Raw genomic sequence first — 25,524 nt, forward strand, 5'->3', positions numbered from 1 at the left:
TGTACCACAGATGTGCTCACATCACCCTTTTGCTGAAAATCCTTGCATTCCTGGCATCAGGATAAACTGTAACCCTTCACAGGTCCTGTTCCTGGGTGTGGGCTCTGCCGTTCCAGCCTCATCACCTGCCATTCCAGGAGCACTTGTGTTCTGGCAGAATGGAATTAACTGCCGTGCCCCACAGTGCCAGCTGTCTTGGCTGTTGACTTTCGCAGAGCTCTTCTCACTCATTGGCTCCATTTCTCCCCCTTCACTGCCCGAGAAAGTCCTGTGCATCCCCAGTCCTGGCCTCAAGTCATGCTTTCCAGAAAGCCCACCCTCACCCCCTTCTCTGGTGAGGCTCTTTTTCCTGGGTTTATTGTGTCAGGCAGTTCATTGCTCTGTAGTATAATTAGTGCCTTCCCTATCTGTTTTTCTAACCAGACTGTGAATTCAGTTAGGTTAGGGATGGTTCTCTTAACCCGATACTCCCTGTATATGTGGAGTGTCTGCCTCATAAAAGTTATTTACTGAGTGTGGGTTGAATGAATGCTTGGACCCACGTACATGCGAAGGATGTAACGCAAAATACCTGCAGATTGGAGCAAGGTATATGCTTGGCTAAGGGTCCTAAACTGTCATGATTGCTGTCTACCACTTGTTTTCTCCTTCTTATATACTGTTTCTCTTGACGAAGCTGAATCTAACTTTCTGTGTGATTAAATACGTGGGCTGAAACAAAAGGCCCATTCCTGAGAGTTCGTGTGACTCACTGTAGTTGTCTAGAGCTGTTCGTTTGAAGCCATTTATTTTAAAGGATAAACTTGTGGCATGAAGATAGCAGCTCCTCTCCACACATGTATGAATCCAGCACAGAGCTTTTCTTAAACTTGACTTCCCTCAGTAGAGCCTTGAATGCTTGCGAGGAATTTAGAGGGGCATACTTTAAAATCCTTTTGAATAAGCATTCTTTTGAGACAGGCTTATTTCATTAGAACAAATATTACAAGATGACTATAGGAGTATATTCTTACAAGATGCATGCCACAAGTAAGTAAATAAGTAGATAGCCCTTTTGTTTTTGTCATTGATAACAAACAAAACAAATAACTATAAATGTGAAGTCTGCTTTCTTTAGGGCTCAATTTTTTTTTAAACAAGATTAGATTTTTTTTTCAATTTGAAATAGACAAACTTAATTTTATAGAGTAGTAGTTCTGAGGTTACTCCTAGTGGTAGAATTTAATTATTTATTTATTTGGGGGAGAGGATGGCAGACAGTGTATGAAACACAGAGAGAAATACTTTCTCCTGCTATGTTAGTTAGTAATGCTGGATTGATGTTATTTTGGTTTTTTTTTTTTTAATCTAATTTTTCACTGCCCTTTGTCAGACCAAACTGAGGGGATTTAGGAATAAAAAAAGACATCAGATATATAGGTATATATTTAATGTCATATTCAGATCTATGACTCTAAGCTATTAACAAGGCTGTTTTGACAGTTAGTGCTAAAGATGGTGGGAACTGTTTTTCCCCATCCCCGATGTTTCCTTCGCTGTGGCAGGAACTGTACTGGCGCAGCACCTGGTGCCTTGTCTCTGCTGAGCTGATGGACAGGAAGCTGGGAGCAGGTTCCAGCCAGCCGCTCCCCACAGCAGCCCTTCCTCCATCCTGCGAGTTTGCTAGCAGCACGCAACGTAGGGGAGGCCTTGTGGTTTTCTAGTGCGGCCGTGGCTGGGTGGGTGAGTCTGTTTAATTCCATGTTTCCATTCTAGCAAGCGCAGGGTTACCGCACATCGGCCGTATTCTGCATATCCTGCAGGGCCGGGTCCATGGGTGATAAAGGTGGTGTTTTGACAGCCTGTCCACCTTTCTTCTTGAACTCATAGCTTGGCTGGTCCAGACTCCGGGCGGGGACGTGTGGTCCCAGTCATTAGGCCCGTGTCCTAGCGTATGTATATCTTTAAATTCTACAGCTGCCCTGACAGTTGTATTGTCCCCTTACAGATGAGGAAAGGGGCCCCGGGAGGGCAAATGACTCTCAAGTTAGGTTTGGCACCCTGGTCTAACTCCCAAACTCATGTCCCTTAGGACATAGTGACAAAGAAAATATCACAACAAAAGCTTCTAAAAGGCTTTGCATAATATAAATCACTGAGGTCTACAGGTGAGTTTTATTATTGGTAGCCTGGCACGTTCACATCTATAAACACAAACATCTTCTTACAGCCCTCAAGTCCCTGAATGCACAGGTGTGTGCCCACCTGCCCAGTTCCACTGGCCACCTTCATGTCCTCCAAAGCTTTCAGCTCTTTCTAACCATCCCGGGCCTCCTGTTCTGTCTCCTCTGACTGGGGTGCTCCTTGTCTCCCACCCTCCCCTTAGCCTGGCAGCTCCTACTTCCCCTTCAGATCTCAGCTCCAATATCACTTCCTCAAACTGGCATCGTATTTAAAAGACAGCCCTGTCGTGACTTTGCCAGCCACCTGCCCTGGCCATCATTGGTGATTGTGTATCCACTTCAAGCCTGTATTCCCCAGCAACTGAAGCGCCACTGTGAACACTGGGGCCACTTTTCTGTTGTCCACCATCGTGAGCCTAGTTTCCTAACACAGTGACAGCACGTGGATGGCACCCAGCATGATAATTGGACGATAATTGGTGCGTCTGCCTTAAGGTCTTTGATGTTGTTTTCTCCGGGATACTTGCAAATAATGTCTTAAAGATAGCCTCTTCCCTGATCATTGTAACAGAAAAAAATATGTGGGACTGAAATCTATAGTCTTTCTTGAGGCGTTAAACTGTGGGAAGCATAGAATCGATTTCCAAGTGTGGGTAACTAATGTCTCGGGGATATTGTAAGACAACGCTGCCCCAGCATTGGAACCTGCTTTGTGTGGTCCTGGGCTATGGGCTGTGGATAGCAGCTTCTCCCCTAGCATTTCAGTGTCAGGTAATATTAAGCACCTATTTCTGCTTGGATTTTGTAACTCCAAGAAGAAAACCCTGAAGCTGAGACTGTGGCCCCATTCCACAGGGGCTGTGCTAATACCTGCTTATGTTTATATAAGGCAGTTCTTGATAAGTTGTTCATTGGTTCATGTATAAAATGAGGTCAGTCATAGGGTAGTGTGCGAATTAATTTTGTTTCCTAGCCAAGTATAAAAAAATACGATTAAGTACGATGAAAAGACAGAATGTTGATAGTTTGGGAGCAAAGTGAAGAATATTTGCATGTGCTTTCTCCACTCCTCCCGTTAAGCTAGAGTAACATAAGGACCATCTTAAAGGGGCAAAATCAAAGACATTTCTGCACACGTAGTTTTGCATCCCTCAAATCCTGAAAGTGTTGATTGAGGCAGAATTTCAGTTTCCAGGCAGCTCTGTTCCTGGAACAACTGTCCGTCCACAGGTAGTAAACCATGGAACCAGGATCTGCAAGGAGATAGCATCAGTATCGCCCATTCTGTGCTTTGAGGTGTCTTACTGTTTCCATACGACAGCTGATGTTGTTTCTTTCTGTTCTCCCCACCCCCACATTTACAGGGCATTGATGTACGGGATGCTCCCTTGAAGGAAATAAAGGTGACTAATTCCCGGCGATTCATAGCGTCATTTAATGTCGTGAATACAACCAAACGAGATGCTGGAAAATACCGCTGCATGATCCGAACCGATGGAGGAGTTGGCATATCCAACTATGCAGAATTGGTAGTTAAAGGTATTTAGTGTTATTTTTATACCCCCAGAGAGTCTATTAAAAGAGACACGTGGGATGGTTGTGAGTTCGTGATTTGCTGAAAGCTCAGACTTACCTTGTCTGTTTCTGAACAGTAGCTTGGTGACAGGCTGTATTGATGGATTTCATTTTAAGGACAGATTTTGCATGTGAGCAATATTTTTGGAAAATGTATTTTATTTATGTGGGTTTAGTTGCATACAAAGCAGTGAATGTGCTCTGGGCAAGTTCTTCTGCCAACTCTGTACACAGAGATTACAACCTATAAATTTTTTTTAAGGAATGAGGTTTTTTTTTTTACTGATAGAAAATCACTTAAAATGCAAATATTCCCCAGCCAGGGTGTTTATGATAGCTGGGTGGTTAATAAAACGAAGCAGTGCCAGTATAAAAATGCTCCGTCATATCACACAAGCCACATTGATAGCAGTGAGTTAACATTCATAACGTTGCTGTTAGGTTCTATTACTATATTTCGTATGACGGAAAAATTGAGGCATTATATTCAGGAAGGTGGGGTATGAGTAAAAGAAGAGGGTGGGGGGGGAATAAATTTCCTTTAGCTGGTTTGATGTTTTTTTGGTGTGTGCATGAACTTAGGAGTTTATAGTATTAAACTGGTGAGGCAATTTCTGACCCCAGACAGAATAATTTGGACTTTTAGATATACCATGAGGCATTTTTATACAACTTGTAGCAAGCCTTTGCTGCTGCTTCTTAGGGGAACAGAAAGATGCCTGCTTTTTACATTTTCCCCCTGCATTTGTTAAATGGGAAATAGAAAATTGATCTCTTTTGGATGGACTGTTCCTCTTGTCAACACATTTCTCAGTGCGGCACTTTTGCAGACTGCAGGGGTCAAACCCCAGAGCTAGCTATGTGGGCATGGTCCTGTGCTCTCAGTGCTTCTGTTTCCTCATGTTTAAAACAGACAGATTTTACGGATAGATTTTGCCCCTAAAAGGCCATCAAGAGGATCAGATGCAAAAGGTATGTGAATGGTACTTGGAACAGGAGGCCTGGTAGGCAGCTGGCACCTGTTCAGGCCATGTTGGGGGATAGGATGGGTCTTATTCTCCACTCTGGTCCATCCGTGGTCCTCACCTGAGAATGCATGGCTGAACCACTTTCCAAATTAAAAAAAATATAGAGATACTTGCCCAGCTGTACTCCACCGTCACTGCCACCCCAGTATTGAATCAGAATCTCTGGGGACAGAACCCCTGCCATAGTATTGATAGGTGATCCCGACAGACGCTTCTGCTATGAACTCAGCTCTGACAGCGTTAGTCACTCCTGGCTTAGGGAGAACCTGCCCCCCAGCAGTAGTTTGTTTTGGTTTTGTTTGTTTGTTTTTTTTTTTTTTGATATGAACATTTTAGTATTTTTATTGTAGTATCAAAAAAACATTTTCTGAGAAGATTTAATTATAACTCTCCGATCAATACTTTTTGAAGAAGGAGAAAAGTGGATAAAGTGTTCACATTAAAAATATTTTTCCTCAAAACATAAGACTAAAGTGACTCCTAGAATCATGCACTTTTTCCCCAGCAGTGTTTATCTGCAGCCGTGGCTAATGTTCTGTGGAAGGAAGCCAGGAAGCAGGCGCTGCAGTATCTGCTCGAATGATCTAATTTGCCACACCAGAGCACTATGAATTCGGATTTGTAGTGAAACTTTAGCACGTCTAGCTAGTTTCTGAGTTTGGGTTTTATCTGTCAGAAAACTAAAACTCTGTGTAGACGTGCACACCCTCCCCTGCAGAAGTGAGGAGCTCTGCGGGAAATGAGGAGTTTGACACCATTTGCCAACCAATGCAGCAGAGCGGCCGCGTCGCTGTTCCCACGGCGGACTTCTCTATTGTCATTACTGTTACTTAATTTTCATCTTGGTCCCGTTCTTTGTGACTGTGTTCTGTTTTCTGATTTCTGATTGCTACAGTGCTTCACGGTGACCAGCCTGTGCCCAGTGAGGCGTGGTGCTTTGTAATCAGTATGGTGCAAATCACGTCACCTCTTTAATATTGCCTCTGTGGGATTAATTTATTGGGAGTTTTAAGCAAGTCAGAAATTTCTAGCCTGCCACAACACACATAAGCGCAGAGGCTGAGTGGGTTCTTCTATTTCTGCCACACATTTTCCTGCCTTAGGACAGTGTGAAGGAATCTTGGCTCATGGTGGTAAAAGGTCCAGGCACTCTTACCATCTCTGCACCCTGCCACGGCCGGTGACAGTCGACTCACAGTTATGGGTTAGATCTAGAATTAATTTTTTATCCTTTTACATTTTTATAGCCATATTTTTCATATATTCTATTTTTCCAAATGAGGTAACATGCTGGATTCTACTAGTTAAATAAAGCATTATCTTGACACAATTACTTTAAAATATATAAGGACATTTTTAGGCCACATGTATGATTGAACGCATTTTATATGCATGTGTTTACAGTGCTAATTTTTTAAAAATGGGAAAAACATAAGTTTAAAGGTCATTTCTTAAGGTCACTCCCTGATTTGGTGTCAGCCCCCAAATGAAGCCCAGATCATTTTAAACTATCATTCTTGTCTTGTTTATATCTACCACTGCTTTGGGTAATAAAAGACATAAAAATACTTCATGTAACCGCCACAAAGCATGTATGCATGTGTATATATCAAGATCATATTTAATTATAGGAGATATATATTAGGAATTCACATATGTATATCAATTGTATATATGTATGTGATATGTATCTATTAATATATGTATATAAATTCTTTGCTGGCTTGATTTAGAATTACTTTCATCACGTCCTATCACTTGGATTAAATATTTTAAATTGCTTTTTATCACTTAGTATGGATTGAGTTCCTTCCTTCTTTCCCTTTGGGAAAATTTATTCAAAAGTTAAATATTGACTTATCCTTGTATGGATTCTTCCTTTTGAATGGCTGTCTCAGTGATTTCCAGATTCTACTTGAATCTTTCATTTGATTTAACGTATTTGGTACTCTTCTTAATGGGGAACTAATAGGGAAAATAGTCTCGGGACAAATAAGCATTAAAGTCCTATCTATTTTAGGATACTAGTAACAAAGTCCTAAATGAACTGTGTGCTCACTAACCTTTGCGGCTTTGCCCCTGAGTTATGTATTGAACGGCAGTTCAGGAAACCTTGCTGGCATTTGCAACTTCGAAGTAATTAACTGCTCTTTCAGCCTACCTATGTAAATGCCTTAGGATATACTATAAAAGGCCCATTTCATGTCTTGGTTCAAGGAATCGCCTAATGATATAAATTGATGTTAAATCATTATGAGTTGAGTCAAAACTATCTAAAGAAATGAAGCACTAGCCCAAAGTTGTAGTTTATAAACAATAGGAACAATGTTTTAATAAATTTGCACAGAATTTGTGGTCCCACACATCAAATTCATTTTTAAGTATGTTGTTTAGACTCAATCTCTTGAGATTTCCCCAGCTATTTTAAAAGTCAGTGTGGCTTATCCCACTTTGAATACATTCAAGAAAAACAAAGATGCCCCAACCCAGTGAAAGGAACTTGTGTTGCTGGTTTCTTATGGGTTTAGGGATCCATCTGGTATCGTCTCAGGAGCCAACCTCAGATGTGACCAGCTGTCCTGAGGTCCCAATCAGCAGGAAATATGAGAGGGATCAACTGGTTATGTCTGCCATGGAGCAGGACAGGTGCATTTGCCAGTAACATAATGGCAGGCTTTATTTTCCATGCATATGTGTGAGCTAAATGAGGAGTTAAAAACAAAAACACACCAAAAGGCACAAACCACCTGCAGAAACATCCTTGAAAAAAAATCACTAGAACTTAACGTTTTTCTCCGATGGAGATTCATTAAATAGAAATATGTTATTTTATACAGTTATCTCCTTCCCTAATGTCGTGTGTGGTGCCACTCACAGTGACATTGGCACACGGAATGCCTTTATTGGGTGTCTGGAGAGCCATTCAGCTGGCATCTGATATACTGTTGAAAACAAGATTGCCTCTCTCTCCCGTCTCAGACAAAGAGCCAGAAAAAGTCAGTCTCAGGTTTTCAACAATGAGAGAGACTTTCTTGGGTTGTAAAGAGTGTTTGCTATTGATTGCTTAGAGTTTTATCAAGCTGGGCATGGCTCCTGCTTTGCTTTAGAGCTTTTCTTTCTATTCACTTCTTTAATAAGACACATTACTGCGAGATCCCTGAACAGTGGCTGTGCTGGACTTTATCACCCCAAGTGCTCACTGCTCCTGGAGCAGAACGAGTCCATTGAGATAGCTTTTGGGGGGAAAATGAGTCATCCTGGAAATGCATTTATCATCAGATAAACTATAATTTCGTCCAAGTTTTTCAAGTGGTGATATCTTTGGAAAGAGACTGAATTTAATGATATAACTAATACCTTGGGTGATTTTGAAGACACTCTTGACAACGGAGGGACTTCTAGAGATTAATTACTACCACTTGAGAGAGTTTTCACAAGTTACTTTTTGTGCAAAAAAATCCTTTGATGCATATGTAGCTGTTTGAGAAAAATTAATTGCGTCCTAAAACAAAATGGGGATGTACCTACCTGAGCAGGCTTAGGTTTTAAAGATGGCTTATTTCACAGATTTGAACATTGTGCAAACCTGTATCAGTATGCTTTTTCTTATTAACCTGAGCAAAACCATTTTCACCAGTTCATTGCTGAAATGTTAACATCTTCCCTGTTTTAGTAATTGATGTGCATTTAGCTCTTCTCAAGCGTCTGAAAGACAGCCCTCCGGTTTGCCTTTCAGAGCCCCCTGTTCCCATAGCCCCGCCTCAGCTGGCCTCCGTGGGGGCCACCTACCTGTGGATCCAACTTAACGCCAACTCCATCAACGGGGACGGGCCCATTGTGGCCAGGGAGGTGGAATACTGCACTGCCAGCGGGAGCTGGAGTGACCGGCAGCCAGTGGACTCCACAAGCTACAAGATCGGGCATCTCGACCCAGACACGGAGTATGAGATCAGCGTGCTCCTCACTCGGCCAGGGGAGGGCGGCACTGGGTCTCCTGGGCCCGCTCTTAGAACCAGAACCAAGTGTGCAGGTAAGTGCGGGGATGCTGGGACCGCTTGTCACTGTGTTACGGATTTTGACGTGCAGCCTAGGTGCAGGTGGCTCACGCTTCCCTCAGCTCTGCCAGGACCCTGTCTGAGCACAAAAGGTCCCTTCACCCGTAGACAGCAGCCCAACAACCTGTGGACTTTAGACCTAAAGGCTAGGTAATCTCCCAGGAGGCCTCAAGCCCCCTTTCCCCTGTTCTTTAATTTATACCTTCCTAGGAGTATCACCTAGTTCCTATAGGAATCATCCCAAAATTGACAGAAACTGTCTACTTTAATGATGTGTGCACATAGGTCAGCGCCTCTCATTTGGATCTCTGTTTTATGTTCCCTGTTGATGTGCTTGTAGCCTGGAGGGGCTTTGAAAGAATAGATTCCATCTTAGCAATAGCTTTAAAGCTGTGTTTTTATGGACAGATATTGAATGGAGGGGCTGCTTGCCAATGACATGGGGCCCATTTGTAAAATATGCCAGGGTGATTTGTGGGCTGCACGCCAACTTTAAATTCTTAGATGATAAAGTTCTGATTGATTGTGCGGAGCCCACTCTGTGGGTTGATGGTGAGAGAAATGCAGAGTCTTATAAAAATCAAACCCTGAAGAAAGTGCCTGTTAGAGGTTCGAGTGCTGTTTCTGTGTGGCTACTCTTGGGTCAGGAGCAGAGAGAAACAACAGATTGGGATACAGAAGTGTTCTTTCATCATTTAAATGAAGATTCTTACACTGAATTGTGGGCTGAGGTGAGGAAACTCCAGAAATTTTTATGGAGATAATTGATTCTTCAGGTGGCATTATTTAAGAGGACACTTATCAATAGGTTTTGTTTCTTCTTAAGTTTTAAAAGCACTCAGGGCGCAGTCTAACCCTGTCTGGTAGAAGAAATGATTAAGCTTTAACAATGGTAACTGCTTCATTCTTTCATCATAGTTTGGAGCACATGGTTTCCAAAAGCCCAACGCTCATGGGAAAAAATTGTTTTTGTAAAAACAGTTTTGTTAGAAAAGGGAACAGGACCCTTTCTCTTCTTGGGGTGTGTACTGTTGGGCCTGCTTTGTTCACCCAGGTCCGTTTCTCAAGTCCGTCACCACCCCCGCCCCGTGGTCACATCACGCTCAGCACAGAGTCTGGCATAAGAACCGTGGTGATTCCCACAGCCGCCAGGGGTGGTCCAAGGAGAAAGGAGTTTGACAACACTTTCTCTTCCTCACGTCTCTAAACCATGTCATCCTCTCTCTCCCTGTAACTGAATAAAATTTCCCTGCCTTTTTTGAGATCATTTATCATCTGTTATAATGCGAACCGTAGCTGTGTAACACTGTGTATATATCATTTTACAATACAAGAATTGCTTTCAAATCTGTTCTTTATTTTATAGCTGCCTCTTGAAGCCCCCAGGGACTGTAGTTACTATGACCCCTTCCTAGGGACGGTGAAGTAGAAACCCCTGTGGTCTGCTCTCCTCCACGCGTGCTGTGTGAGCAATAAGTGTGTTCCTTCACTTCAGCGTTGTTTTGAGGAATCCTGTTGGGGGCATGGTGCTAGATCCTGTTCCCTTCTCTCCAGAAGAAGGTTAGAATCGCGTTGTCTAGGCTGCAGAAAGGATCCCGTCTGTCATGCTAGTCACTGACAACCTCACCTACCTAATGTTTTCAGTTCTGTTCTTTTGTGGCTCCTCCTGGCTTTAGGCTTGTACATTTCAGGTATCGACACGATTATTATCTACATTCCCCCTGAACATAAGGCATGTGTTTCTGTTTTCAAGAGGCCTTTTTGTAAGACTGCATGATGTGTAAATGCAGAACCTTTCATAATAGATTGGCAGTCCTTTTTAAAACATTAAAACCAATCCTAAATGCGTATTTGCATGCAAGCCCTGTGCCTTAAAGTTTTCACCTCACTTAAGCAAGCAAGCAAGCCTGGTGAGAAAGCAGGCTTTTTCCTCTTACCATTTGCAGCCTTCTGTGGACACTGTTGCAGGCGTGTCCTGCACGGGTATTGAGCATTTTTGAAAAAGCTGTGGTTGAACAAGTCAATCTTCGGAAATAGAAATATGTGAGGTGAGAGGGTCAAAGCTGGAAATGAGAGGGGGAGGTGCTGGGTGGGTGAGGAAAGGGAAGTCAAATGAGCCTTTTACTGTCGGAAAAAATATAGTTTCACCCTTTCTTGACCGGAGACTTTTGAGAAGATCTGCGGGAGAGCTTGCTGACTGCTCAGGTGAGCTGTGTGAAGTTGTGGCGCACAGGACTGAGTGAAGAGGAGGAAGGCGGATGCGACACACTCTGGACTGAACCATGTGCTAGCGGTCCCAGCCTCTTCCTCAGATGGTTCGTGAGCGTTTAGGGTTCAGAAAGAGCAAGTCTTGGATCTGGTATCTGAGAGAAATGCTGAGCATTCTGCAAAGCAGATGGAACATGGAAGATGGCCTTGGCCAGGCGTGGACAGTGGATGAATCTAATAGGGTGACAGGTAGCAGGAATAATTGGGCATTCATCCTGTGTGGTTTAAAAGGCCAAGAGTACGTGTCTGGAATTAGAGTAATAAAATTTAGCCGCAGCACATATAAAAAAAGAGATTGAGGATTAGCTTTAAATGCGTATGAATCTACAGTATGGTCCATATTCTATTAATCACTCTGTAATGCAATTGCCTCACCCCCCCCAAAAAAAAACCCTAAGATAAGTGTAGGTTGCATTAAGAAAGTAAATGCCTATGTTGTAGGAGGTGATAGTCTTTTTCTACCAGTGCTGGGTAGTCTCCCTATTATTGTCACACTTCCTTCTGATCCCCACCTTTTAAGAGAGAGAGCACAGAATAGACTGTGTTGAAGGGAAAGCACCCAGGATAGGAAATGTTCTGGAACTTTGTTCAACCAATGAGGAATAATAGAAGAATTGAGAAAGAGGATGGGGGTGAGCAGGGTGTCTGTGCAGATCTGACAGGAGCTAAGTCATGCATAGTGAGTTTCCAGTGGCTGGTGGGTTCAGGCAGAACCTGGCGTTGCAGAAGGAGATTCTGCGTTCACAAGAGGATTGAAGGCCTGAACCTGAAGGCCTCTTCAACATGAACAGTGTATGTATTCTTTCTAACGAAATGATCCAGTGTGTGTTTCTACCCTGAAAGTCTCTGAGTTCATTTTTATTTTATCCTTTTCCAAATCCTCTGTAATCATGCTTACCAAGTCGTGTTCTGCTGGGCCGTGGAGGTCTGTGATGACGTTCGCAAAAATCGGAGCGAAAGAGGGAATAACACTGAGTTTTTCATACAGCTAAACAGGTTAAATTTGAAAGACCGTTATTCTGAGCTTCCTGCCTTGTTTTGTGCTAAAATATCACTTTCATGAAACGCTAGTGCCTGTGGGTACTACTGCTGGAGTCAGCGGTTGAGAATTTGCCTTCCAGGATGAGGCTGCCTGCCTTTGAGTCCTGGCTCTGCACGGAGCTAGACATGTGACCTTGATGAGAAGGTACGAAGGAGACTTTGTACGTTCTCTGAGTTTCTGCTGCCTTATCTCTGAAACAGGGGTGATAATAATAGTGTGTATCTCATATCTCCTAGTGTGGCTATGAAACCTTAAGGAACTAATACTTGTACGGGGCCTGGGACAGAACCTTACACATAGCAAGTAGTCAATACTAGTTAACTGCCAGTGGGGGGAAAAAATTATCTTTTAACATTTTCATTCAAAACAGTTAGATGTTGGCAACCTGATTTTGTTGCCTTAGATTACTTACCCGGTAAATCGAAAATCAGAAGGATACAGTTTTATATTTGGGCAGGAAAGAGATAGAGAATCCCCTGCAGTTGGGGGGTGCATCCATGCCAGACGCCATTCTCTCTTTTTTTTTTTTTCTATCAAATCTGTTTCTTTTGGACAAACTCTGTTTTCATTTCTGTGCTGCACCCATGAGGCCTATCCTATCATGCTGGTGTGACACCCACGAAACCGTATTTCATTTCTTGCACTGAAATGGAAAAATCACTGTTTATGGCCTATCTCTGCACACCAGAATTGATTTTCCTGTGTGGCTTGTAGATGCAATCACACCACCTGGGCACATTTCTTTCAGGAATCGTGCAGGAGCACACGACCAGACCTCTTGCTTCTTATGCTTCTGAAGATTATTTTCAAATGTATGCACAGGCTCTGTACGTATGACCCTGATCAAATCACTTGGCTTTTCTGATTCTCCAAGTAGGAGCCCTCGACACCTGCCCTGATAATATCAAAGGTGTTTTTGAAGATCGAGTTACACATTATCTGTAAAGGTATTTTGCACATGAGAAAATGCCCTGCCTACATGAGATATTAAAAAATGATTAGAGTCAGGAGCTACTTTCAAGATTTATACACATACCTAGTTATTTTCTAACTTTGCATTTCAGCTATGGTTGGGAAACCTCAGAGAGTTGAAATCATTTCAGTATTCAGTGAAGCAAAATGCAATTTAGTTTGTGTTTTCTATTATATCTTATATTCTTATAATTACATGCAGCCTGTGTATCACAAGTCATTAACTGGTAGCTACTTGAAAAAGAGAAATGGGTGACGCTGTTAACTTGATTTTCACAGTGGACTTCTTAAGTGCTTTATTTGGGAATACTGCTTTTTATGTATCCTGGTTATTGTTTAACTGTGGTTAAGTGGCTTGCTAATAACTGGCCCCAGGAGTTAAAGCAGGATGATGATAAACTAATGAGTTAACAATTAAGATTGGTGAGAGTGAAAAAAACGCTGAACTGAAATGTGTTCTTTAGAATTAGTATAATTAAAAATATTTGATAAAAGGATGATTGCACTGTTTAAAAATTTTATATGTGAGATATTTATTAAGTATCCATATTTTCAAGGCACTGTTCCAGGCCCTGAGGGCAGAGCAACAAGATGAGATCTGGCCTTCAGAGCTGATATATTTGGGAGTATTTGAGGGAGGAATTGTACAGGCTACACACATATATATATATATATATATATATATATATATATATATATATACACACACACACACACACACGGGTACGTATAAATACATGTATATTACACACACACACATATATAGTATAATAAATGCTATGAAGAGAAATAGAGAAACAAATAGAGAATGGGAAGGTAGGATTTTTTATTAGATTATTTTTTTTATTGTGCTAAAGTAACATAACATAAAATTTACCTTCTTAAACATTTCTAAGTATATAGTTCAATAATGTTCCATACACTCAGACAATCTCCAAGACTTTTTCGTTTTGCAAAACTGAAACTCTGTACCTCGCCACCCCACTTCCCAGCCCCTGGCAACCCCCATTCTACTTTCTGTCTCTGTTAGTTTGATGAGTCGAGGTCCCTCCTGTAAGTGGAGCCGTTCCAGATTTGTCCTTCTGTGTCTGGCTTATTCGCTTAACATGATGTCTTCAAGGTCCATCCATATTGCAGCCTGTGTGGCTGCACCTTTGTAATTACTCTGGTGATGTGTGTAGTGTATACTTGGTTTATGTTATTCTTTGTAAACCACTTTGAGACTTTAAGCAGTTACATTGGTTTTCAATGAATAATTCTCAAAGTTTAAAAACGTTTTATCTTCCTGACTTGTGGAAATCTTGCCTCCCAGAGCAGGTGGTACTGCCTTGTTTTCAGAGAGTTCAAGCATGTACTTCAGGGTGGTATAGCCATCCCGTCAACAGTCAGCGTTCTGTTTGTCGAGAATAACGAGTTAGATAAGAAATTGGAGGGTTTTTAAAAATAAGGAACCGTTCTTTTAAACTAGTAAGGGAGCGTACATTTTATATTTGCAGAGAGGTGTATATTTGTTTTACATATGTCTAGTTAGAACCTTTTCTATAACTGTAATAAGAACTTCGATTATGTGTTAGGTTAAAATGCATTTTTGTTCTACTCAGGGGATTTGATAAATGCAGTTATTGCCACCTTGTCTGTCCTACTTGCAGTGACATGAGAGGTGGGCCATACATTTCTTCTTCAAGTCACTTCCCCTTCCGATGCTCTGTGGCCTGTGAGAGTGGGTTTATGCTCAACCTATTGTGGGGTGCGTTTTTGTGCCTCTCCTGTTCTTTGCGGTGGCGGTTGTACCATTGCCCTAGAACAGATGTATTTGTGTAGCTCTCTCATGCCCTTGCCACATGTTTGGATGACAACATATATAAGTGAGCAGGGGATCCTTCAGGGCAGAGGCCCCTGACCGTGGGGGTGTTCTACTAACTGCAAGTTAATGTTCTGTGATGTCTTCTACCATCTACCCTGAGACCATATTTAACATGCTTTATGTAGCAACACACTCTATCCTACCAGGCCTCACGAGATTTAGGTTAATATCAGTTTTGAAGTATTCACCGTATTTGCTAAATGTGACACAGGAGAGACTCATTTTTATTTTATTTTATTTTTAATTTTTATTGGAGTATAGTTGATTTACAGATATATTTTTATTGGAGTATAGTTGTGTTAGTTTTAGGTGTACAGCAAGTGGATCAGTTACACATACATATATCCATTCTTTTTTAGATTCTTTTCCCATTTAGGTCACCACAGAGCATTGAGTAGAGTTCCCTGTGCTACACAGTAGGTTCTTGTTAGTTGTCTGTTTTATATATAGTAGTGTGTGTATGTTAATCCCAGTCTTTTTAAGTACTCTTGAGTGGGATTTGCATATGGGAAATGAAAACTGATGGGTTTCTTGGCAAGAGGGCCTTCCATGAAGCCCAGTTTGTGTGATCTTACATTCCACTGAAGGCCGACCTCTCTGTGTCTATTTATTTATTATTCTTAGTTCCTCTTGTGGGAGCAGAAGAGATGTTCTGGTTGGAATGAGGTGATCTGAATTTAAACCCTGCCAAAACTTGATTTGTTTTCTTCCTAAATCAAGGGTAGCCAGATTTGTCTTTTTTGTACGAAACTTTGCTGGCATTGCAATACGTATTTGGACCCACATGGATGATCTACAGGCACTGGGGGCAGCTGGGAGCCCATCTAAGACCTGGCAAAGGCTGAGGTGCAGAATGAATACAGGCCAAGACCTCACTGAATGGAACATAATTTATTTTTAATTTAATTTTATTTACCAGGGAAAAAAATTAAAGTGTGCTAATTCTAATTCTAAAACAGCTCTGCCAAAGGGCAACAGGTTTTTAATGCATTTCCAACACATTAAACCATTAAGAACCTTTCTTAATTATCAATATTAAAGGAGTATAAAAAGTATCTGCCCTTTTAGACTGCAGATTGGGTAAGCGCATCGCAGTTGGGCAGAGAACAGGAACACAGCAGCAACGTGGCACCTCTTTTATTGTAATATATTCAGTCCCTGGCTTACAGGCCTTCATGCCCCAGAGGCTGTAGTACTCAAACCTGAACCATGCCTTTAAACCCTGAGGCAGCACTTTCCCCGTGTCTGAGCCCTAAGGCCATGGCTGGGGAGTGGGAGACAGGGTTAGAACTACTGGAGCAATTCTGTGTAAGAGGTTTGGAAGGGCCTCTGAAAAGACCAGATGGAAGTGGTTGCTTTCAGAGTCCTTGTCATCCTGCCTCTGTGACTCAAGTGCCCTGATGGTTCTGGAAAGTGCCAATCAGGCCCCTTGTCTGTGAAGGGTGAGCATTGCTCAGAGAACTGCTAGGCGTGAGGTTAAGTTTTTGTAGGCAGCTCCCTGTGTAGCTTTGAATACACTGAGGAGGCACAGGAGTTTACGTGAAAGATCGGGGGATTATCAGTCAGTGGCTGTGGCATCCCCAGCCATGCCTCTGATGGGCCATTTGACACTGAAAAAAATCTCAAAACCCTTCCGGGCCGCGTTTTGTACATCTTATCAATGAAGGTCTTGACCGAGTTCCTGATTCTAGTGCTCTGATCGCATCAGGCTCTGTCAGAGGGGCTTTGCTGTCATAGAGAAGCATCCCTGTTGTCAGGATTAGTCTGCTATTAAGTACCAACTACAGTATGTTAAGTGGTCCTAAGGCCACCAGAAAACTTAAGGATGCTTCTGCTTCCCACAGCAGTATCTTCTAGAAAAAGGTAGACACCCACTAAATCTTACCTGGACAGTTTTTTAAGAGACCCTGAGTCATCTAAATCTTTCCCCAAATCTCTTATATATTTAGAAGAAAAAAAAAGGACTGATAATGAAATTTTAAATTTTTATTAGAGCAAATGCCTTGGTTCCTTATCAAACTTATAATACAGTAGAGTTCTATGTTGTGGTCTCTATGTAAGCATTTCTCCCACACTGGGTCCCCTGCATAATCGTTACGTAATACTTACTTAGGTTTTTGATCAGAACTTGGGGCATGATTGAACATTCTAAATTATCACAGAGGCTTGTCAGTTTTCACTGCCTTCATGAATACTTCAGACGTGTTCAGAGAAGACAATGTCCATTGGTTAACTTCTTTCACTTTAAAGTCTGCCTGACGTGGGGTGAGTGCTGCTTCTGACACTAACAGCTAAAAAAATCTCAACAAATTACTTAACCTAAGAACCTAAGTTTCTAATAATTCTAGTCCATTTTCTACCAATACTAGCACCTTCTTCATAGTACTGTTGGGAGCATTAAATGTGCTAAATGCATGAGAAATGGGTAGCAGAGAACTTTGGTCACTCCGAATTCTAAGTAGGTCTGCTAGCAAGTTCGGATAAAATAGAATACACTTACTACACCTGAGGATACACACTATTATGGTGAAATCTTCCAATAGCACTTTTAAGCTGGTCAGTTGGGTTTTGGTTGACACACTCATCAAGTTTCAGTTTGCTTTAAGCAAAACAAAGAATAGATGTATGACCTCAAGGTAGTGTCCAAAATTGATGGAATATTCACTGGAACCTGGGAAAATGTTGCATTTTGACTTTTTCCCTTGTTGTCAGGATAGGGAAAAGCACAGTGACCCAAAGTCCCTGAAAGTTGGCAAAGAACTAGTTTAGTGACTGTGGAGGCTAATTCACGTGTGTGGGGGCAGTCGGCAGTGGTGGATGTATTGCCATTATTAGTGACCTGGTGAGTGTTTGTGACATGTTAGCCCTTGGAAAAGCACTGCCCCTAGACCCTAACACCTCTGAGTTTGCTGAGAACACACAAAGCCTGACAAGCACAGTGTGAACAGAGCAGTAAGGCAGCCTCTCACTATGATGGAGGCATCCTGGGGGACGTCTTCCCCTTTGCCCATTTACCTACAGACCTCAGGAAGGTAGAGGACCCTCATGAAATGAGATTGGAGATGAGGGCCCTGATGCTGTGAACCTAAGGGACTGAAGTGCCCAGATAAATTCTTCCCCTATGGACTGCTTCTGAGAAAGGCTTACTTGTCTTCTGAGCCCCTGACCCAAGAGCAGAAAGAGCTAGTCTCTGGATGGCCTTTGTCTTCAGGACACTTCAGGAAAAGGTCACACACCCTTAACTCACCAGGTTTGCTCTGGGTTTGTGCCTCAAAGGCAGCAATTCCAATTTCATGAACTGGGAAATAGGTGGATGTTTCCTTTGACCTCATAGGTCCCGTGTGCTTCTGTCCTTCTTGCCTGGGCAGGCTCAGATTCATCCTCTTATCACACCAGCTCTCAGCCCATTTGTCCCTGTTAATGTGCACGGATAACTCACAGGAACACATTCAGTGGCATTTGGGCTCCAATTAGAACTTGCCTGCTTCATCTGTAAGAATAATGCCGCTCCTGTTGTTAAAAACTAAATTAATAAGAAGTAAAATAAACGAGAGCTAAACGTACAGACTGATAGCAACAGATGATGAAAGTTTGACGATTATGTCAAAATTTTAGTTTGTAAGGGTTAACCACGTTTCTTTGTTTGGGTAATATTTTTATAAATTAATTTTAAGAGTATAAAGAACCGGTGATTACATTCCCTGTTAGAATAAATTGCGAGTGAATAGAAAGCTTTAAAAATGAATAATGCATATAAATGAAATTAAAACTACAAATACCAGAAATTTTATTAGGAAGTATACCTATTATTAAAATAAGAAAGATAATAGAACTGTTTGAGATCAAAATTGCTGATCTTCCATCCATGTTATTACCTTTGTAGAATGAGTAATATAAGTAATATAACTATTGGGGTAAGACATTTCTGTTGACCAAATAGCAATATTTTTTTCTTACAGATCTAGACAAGTGACTATAGACATGGATTTATAGTTGGCGTTAAAAACTCTTTCTAGCATATATTAGCAGTAGAAAAGATACAGATATTAACATATTTCTGTTAGGTGTTACATATTTACTATTCTGTAGCTAGACTATACTGCTCTCAAGTTGGATTATGAATTCATCATACATAAATTTTATTTGTTAATGTTTATAGCTTGTTCATGATCTATTTTAATTACTGAAGTCATAGGTACCATGTAAGAAGGCAAAATATATAGAAATATATAGGGAAGAAGGTCATAGATTTCCTCATCTTTCTTTCAGTTGCTTTCCTGCGGATAATACATGGGTGTTTATCCTTCCACATCTCTCTCTATGCCCATTTAGAGATATAAATATCAATCTACGTCCAAGGTCTGTTACTTACTCGTTCTAACAACACAAGATCATATTGTACTTGGGGTTCTGCAGTGTGATTTCACATCAGTCAATACTCTCTGAACATCTCTCTAGTGGCTAGAGTCTAGTGCAATATTTATATATCTTTAACTCGTTCTTAGTAGTAGCTGTTTATTACTCTGAAATACGGGTACCCTAGTTATTCAGCCCTTCCCTTTTGATGCGCAGTCACTGTTACTTTTTCTATTAAAAGAAATATTTCTGTAAATAAATATCTGTAACTGTATCTCCTTTTATTAAAATATTTTTTATTTCTGTATGTTACAAATTTTTTAACCTGGTTTTTTTTTTAACCTGTTGTGTTTTTTTTTTTTTTTTGAACGCATCACGTGGCATGGGAGCTTCCCTGACCAGGGATTGAACCCATGTCCCCTGCAGTAGAAGCATGGAGTCTTAGCCACTGGACCACCAGCGAAGTCCTGTACATTACAGCTTTAAGGTGGAACTGGTGGACCAAAGATATGTGCATTTAAGATTTTAGTAGATGTTGTCAGGCTACTTTCCAGAAGGTTCTAGCAAGCTAAACTCCATCAGAAAAGTGTGAGAATGTTAGTTTCTAAACACGCTTTTGAGCATTGAATATTAATGATCTTTAACAATTTGTTATCAATTTATCAGTTTTGAAATGGTGTGTTACTAAATTTGCATTTTACTATTTTTCATGTGTGTTTTGACTATATTTTTTAGTCATCAGATTATCTATTTCTGTCTTTAGGATGCTATTACAATCTTACATTTCAATTTGTAGGAGAGTTTTATATAGTACGGTTATTAACCATTTATCTGTTATATGTTTTCTAAGTATTTCCTCTCATTCTGCCATTTATCTTTTGACTTTATTAATGGTACATTTTGTTAAAGAGAAAAGTTTACATTTTGTATAGTTAAATCTATCACTCATAGCCTTTAGAACTATCCATATATGTTAATATGTGATTAAATTGTCACTAGAATTTAAATCAATCCAAAGTACATTAATTTATTCTAGGTAGATGGTCAGATATGCAGTCAGTTTTACTAATTAAACTACTGTTTTTCCAGTGGCTTGTCTTCCAGTCTTGTTTAGAAGGTATTTTCCACATTTCCTTTGAATATTTTTTTTGGGGGGGTACACCAAGTTGCATCATCTGTTTTTTTTTTTTGTTTGTTTGTTTGTTTTTTTATTTTATTTTTTTGGGGGTACACCAGGTTCAATCAACTGTTTCTATACACATATCCCCATATTCCGTCCCTTCCTTGACGCCCCCCCCCTCGATTCCCCCCCACCCTCCCTGCCCCAGTCCTCCAAGGCATCTTCCATCCTCGAGTTGGACTCCCTTTGTTATACAACAACTTCCCACTGACTATTTTACAGTTGGTAGTATATATATGTCTGTGCTACTCTCTCGCTTTGTCTCAGTTTCCCCTTCACCCCCCACCCCCTCCCATACCTCGAGTTCTCCAGTCCATTCTCTGTATCTGCATCCTTGTTCTTGTCACTGAGTTCATCAGTACCATTTTTAGATTCCATATATGTGTTAGCATACAATATTTGTCCTTCTCTTTCTGACTTACTTCACTCTGTATGACAGATTGTAGTTCTATCCACCTCATTACATATAGCTCCATCTCATCCCTTTTTATAGCTGAGTAATAGTCCATTGTATATATATGCCACATCTTCTTTATCCATTCATTTGTTGATGGGCATTTCGGTGGCTTCCATGTCCTGGCTATTGTAAATAGTGCTGCAAGAAACATTATGGTACAAGTTTCTTTTGGGATTATGGTTTTCTTTGGGTATATGCCCAGTAGTGGGATTACTGGATCATATGGTAGTTCTATTTGTAGTTTTTTAAGGAACCTCCAAATTGTTTTCCATAGTGGCTGTACCAACTTACAGTCCCACCAACAGTGCAGGAGAGTTCCCTTTTCTCCACACCCTCTCCAACATTTGTGGTTTCCAGATTTTGTGATGATGGCCATTCTGATCGGTGTGAGGTGATACCTCATTGTGGCTTTGACTTGCATTTCTCTGATGATGAGTGATGGTGAGCATCTTTTCATGTGTTTGTTGGCCATCTGTATGTCTTCTTTGGAGAAATGTCTATTTAGGTCTTCTGCCCATTTGTGGATTGGGTTATTTGCTTTTTTGGTATTAAGCTTTGTGAGCTGCTTGTCTATTTTGGAGGTTAATCCTTTGTCTATTGTTTCATAGGCAATTATTTTTTCCCATTCTGAGGGTTGCCTTTTAGTCTTGTTTATGGTTTCTTTTGCTGTGCAAAAGCTTTTAAGTTTCATGAGGTCCCATTTGTTTATTCTCGATTTTACTTCCATGATTCTAGGAGGTGGGTCCAAAAGGATCTTGCTTTGATGGATGTCATAGAGTGTTCTGCCTATGTTTTCCTCTAGGAGTTTGATAGTGTCTGGCCTTCCATGTAGGTCTTTAATCCATTTGGAGTTTATTTTTGTGTATGGTGTTAGGAAGTGTTCTAATTTCATTCTTTTACATGTTGCTGTCCAATTTTCCCAGCACCACTTATTGAAGAGGCTGTCTTTTTTCCATTGTTTACTCGTGCCTCCTTTGTCAAAGATAAGGTGCCCATATGTGTTTGGGCTTACTTCTGAGTTCTCTATTCTATTCCATTGATCGCCCTTTCTATTTTTGTGCCAGTACCATACTGTCTTGATCCCTATGGCCTTGTAGTATAGTTTGAATTCAGGAAGCCTGATTCCACCAACTCCATGTTTCCTTCTCAAGATTGCTTTGGCTATTCGAGGTCTTTTGCGTTTCCATACAAATCGTAAGATTTCTTGCTCTAGTTCTGTGAAAAATGCCATTGGTAATTTGATCGGGATTGCATTGAATCTGTAAATTGCTTTGGGTAGTACAGACATTTTCACGATGTTGATTCTTCCAATCCAGGAACATGGTATGTCCCTCCATCTGTTTGTGTCGTCTTTGATTTCTTTCATCAATGTCTTAAAGTTTTCTGCATACAGATCTTTTGCCTCCTTAGGCAGGTTTATTCCTAGGTATTTTATTCTTTTGGTTGCAATGGAGAATGGGAGAGTTGCCTTAATTTCTCTTTCTGCTCTTCCGTTGTTAGTGTATAGGAATGCAAGAGATTTCTGTGCATTAATTTTGTATCCTGCTACTTTACTAAACTCGTCAATTAGTGCTAGCAGTTTTCTGGTAGAGTCTTTAGGGTTTTCTATATATAATATCATGTCATCTGCAAAGAGTGACAATTTGAGTTCTTCTTTTCCAATTTGGATTCCTTTGATTTCTTTTTCTTCTCTGATTGCTGTGGCTAACACTTCCAAAACTATGTTGAATAATAGTGGTGAGAGTGGACACCCTTGTCTTGTTCCTGTTCTTAGAGGGAATTCTTCCAGTTTTTCCCCATTGAGAACGATGTTGGCTTTTGGTTTTTCATATATGGCTTTTATTATGTTGAGGTAATTTCCTTCTATGCCCATTTTCTGGAGAGCTTTTATCATAAATGGATGTTGAACTTTGTCAAAAGCTTTTTCTGCATCTATTGAAATGATCATATGGTTTTTATCCTTCAAGTTGTTGATATGATGTATCACATTGATTGATTTGCATATATTGAAGAATCCTTGCATCCCAGGGATAAACCCCACTTGATCATGGTATATGATTTTTTTAATGTGCTGTTGGAGTCTGTTAGCTAGTATTTTGTTGAGGATTTTTGCATCTATATTCATCAGTGATATTGGTCTGTAGTTTTCTTTTTTTGTGACATCTTTGCCTGGTTTTGGTATCAGGGTGATGGTGGCCTCGTAGAATGAGTTTGGGAGTGTTCCGCCTTCTGCAATATTTTGGAAGAGTTTGAGAAGGATAGGTGTTAGCTGTTCTCGAAATGTTTGATAGAATTCACCCGTGAACCCATCTGGTCCTGGGCTTTTGTGTGTTGGGAGATTTTTAATCATATTCTCAATTTCCGTACTTGTGATTGGTCTGTTCATGGTTTCTATTTCTTCCTGGTTCAGTCTTGGAAGATTGTATTTTTCTAAGAATGTATCCATTTCTTCCAGGTTATCCAATTGATTGGCATATAGTTGCTTGTAGTAGTCTCTCATGATGTTTTGTATTTCTGAGGTGTCCGTTGTGACTTCTCCTTTTTCATTTCTAATTCTGTTGATTTGCATCTTCTCCCTTTTTTTCTTGATGAGTCTGGCTAATGGTTTATCAATTTTGTTAATCTTCTCAAAGAACCAGCTTTTAGTTTTATTAATTTTTGCTATGGTTTCCTTCCTTTCTTTTTCATTTATTTCTGCTCTGATCTTTATGATTTCTTTCCTTCTGCTCACTTTGGGGTTTCTTTGTTCTTCTTTCTCTAGTTGTTTGAGGTGTAAGGTTAGGTTGTTTATTCGATCATTTTCTTGTTTCTTAAGGTAGGACTGTATTGCTATAAACTTCCCTCTTAGAACTGCTTTTGCTGCGTCCCATAGGTTTTGGGTTGTTGTGTTTTCATTGTCGTTTGTTTCTAAATATTTTTTGATTTCCTCTTTGATTTCTTTACTGATTCCTTGGTTGTTTAAGAGTGAATTGTTTAGCCTCCATGTGTTTGTCTTTTTTGCAGTTTTTTTCCTGTAATTGATATCTAGTCTCATGGTGTTGTGGTCTGAGAAGATGCTTGATATGATTTCAATTTTCTTGAATTTGCCGAGGTTTGATTTGTGACCCAAGATGTGATCTATCCTGGAAAATGTTCCATGTGCACTTGAGAAGAAAGTGTAGTCTGTCGTTTTTGGATGGAATGTCCTATAAATATCAATTAAGTTGAGATGGTCTAATGTGTCATTTAAAGCTTGTGTGTCTTTATTGATTTTCTGTTTGGGTGATCTGTCCATTGATGTAAGTGGGGTGTTCAAGTCTCCCACTATTATTGTGTTCCTGTCGATGTCCCCTTTTATAGCTGTTAGCATTTGCCTTATGTATTGAGGTGCTCCTATGTTAGAGGCATAGATATTTACCATTGTGATATGTTCTTCTTGAATGGATCCCTTGATCATTATGTAGTGTCCTTCCTTGTCTCTTTTAATAGTCTTTACTTTCAAGTCTAATTTGTCTGATATGAGTATTGCTACTCCAGCTTTCTTTTGACTTCCATTTGCATGGAATATCTTTTTCCATCCCTTTCCTTTCAGTCTATATGTATCCCTTGGTCTGAAGTGGGTTTCTTGTAGGCAGCATATAGAAGGGTCTTGTTTTTGTATCCATTCAGCCAGTCTGTGTCTTTTGGTTGGAGCATTTAATCCATTTACATTTAAGGTGATTATTGACATGTGTGTTCCTATTACCATTTTCTTAGTTGTTTTGGGTTTGTATTTGTAGGTGTTTTCCTTTTCTTGTGTGTCCTACTTAGAGAAGTTCCTTTAGCACTTGTTGTAAGGCTGGTTTGGTGGTGCTGAATTCTCTTAACTTTTGCTTGTCTGGAAAGCTTTTGATTTCTCCCTCAAATCTGAATGAGATTCTTGCTGGGTAGAGTATTCTTGGCTGTAGGTTTCTCTCTTTCAGGACTTTCAGTATATCCTGCCATTCCCTTCTGGCCTGCAGAGTTTCTGTAGAAAGGTCAGCTGTTATCCTGATGGGTTTTCCCTTATATGTTGTTTGTTGCTTTTCTCTTGCTGCTTTTAATATTTTTTCTTTGTGTTTAATTGTCGTTAGTTTGATTAATATGTGTCTTGGTGTATTTCTCCTTGGCTTTATTCTGTATGGGACTCTCTGTGCTTCTTGGACTTGGTTAATTATTTCCTTTCCCATGTTGGGGAAGTTTTCCACTAGAACCTCTTCAAATATTTTCTCAGACCCTTTCTTGTTTTCTTCTTCTTCTGGGATGCCTATAATTCGAATGTTGGTACGTTTAATGTTATCACTGAGGTCTCTGAGACTGTCTTCTATTCTTTTTATTCTTTTTTCTTTTTCCTGCTCTGTGGCAGTTATTTCCCCCATTCTATCTTCCAACTCACTTATTCGTTCTTCTGCCTCAGTCATTCTGCTGGTTATAGCATCTAGAGAATTTTTAATTTCAGTTATTTTGTTATCCATTGCTGTTTGTTTTTCTGAGTTCTTATGAACTGTTTCTTGTACTTTCTCTATTTTGTTATCGAGATTTTGTATCATTTTTACTATCATTACTCT

General features: G+C 40.4%; 1 protein-coding gene across 2 annotated transcripts in view; it reads left to right on the forward strand.

Moving 5' to 3' along the window:
* PTPRM (protein tyrosine phosphatase receptor type M) overlaps positions 1-25,524 on the forward strand; it is a 720,054-nt gene that overhangs the window by 325,306 nt on the left and 369,224 nt on the right. For both annotated transcript variants that reach the window (XM_057698229.1, XM_057698230.1), the window contains exons 6-7: positions 3,527-3,701; positions 8,502-8,795. In XM_057698229.1, the coding sequence (XP_057554212.1) occupies positions 3,527-3,701; positions 8,502-8,795 (469 nt within the window). The remainder of the gene's footprint in view (positions 1-3,526; positions 3,702-8,501; positions 8,796-25,524) is intronic.

This window comes from Hippopotamus amphibius, chromosome 11 (genome assembly GCF_030028045.1).
Source record: "Hippopotamus amphibius kiboko isolate mHipAmp2 chromosome 11, mHipAmp2.hap2, whole genome shotgun sequence".
Lineage (NCBI taxonomy): Eukaryota > Metazoa > Chordata > Mammalia > Artiodactyla > Hippopotamidae > Hippopotamus > Hippopotamus amphibius.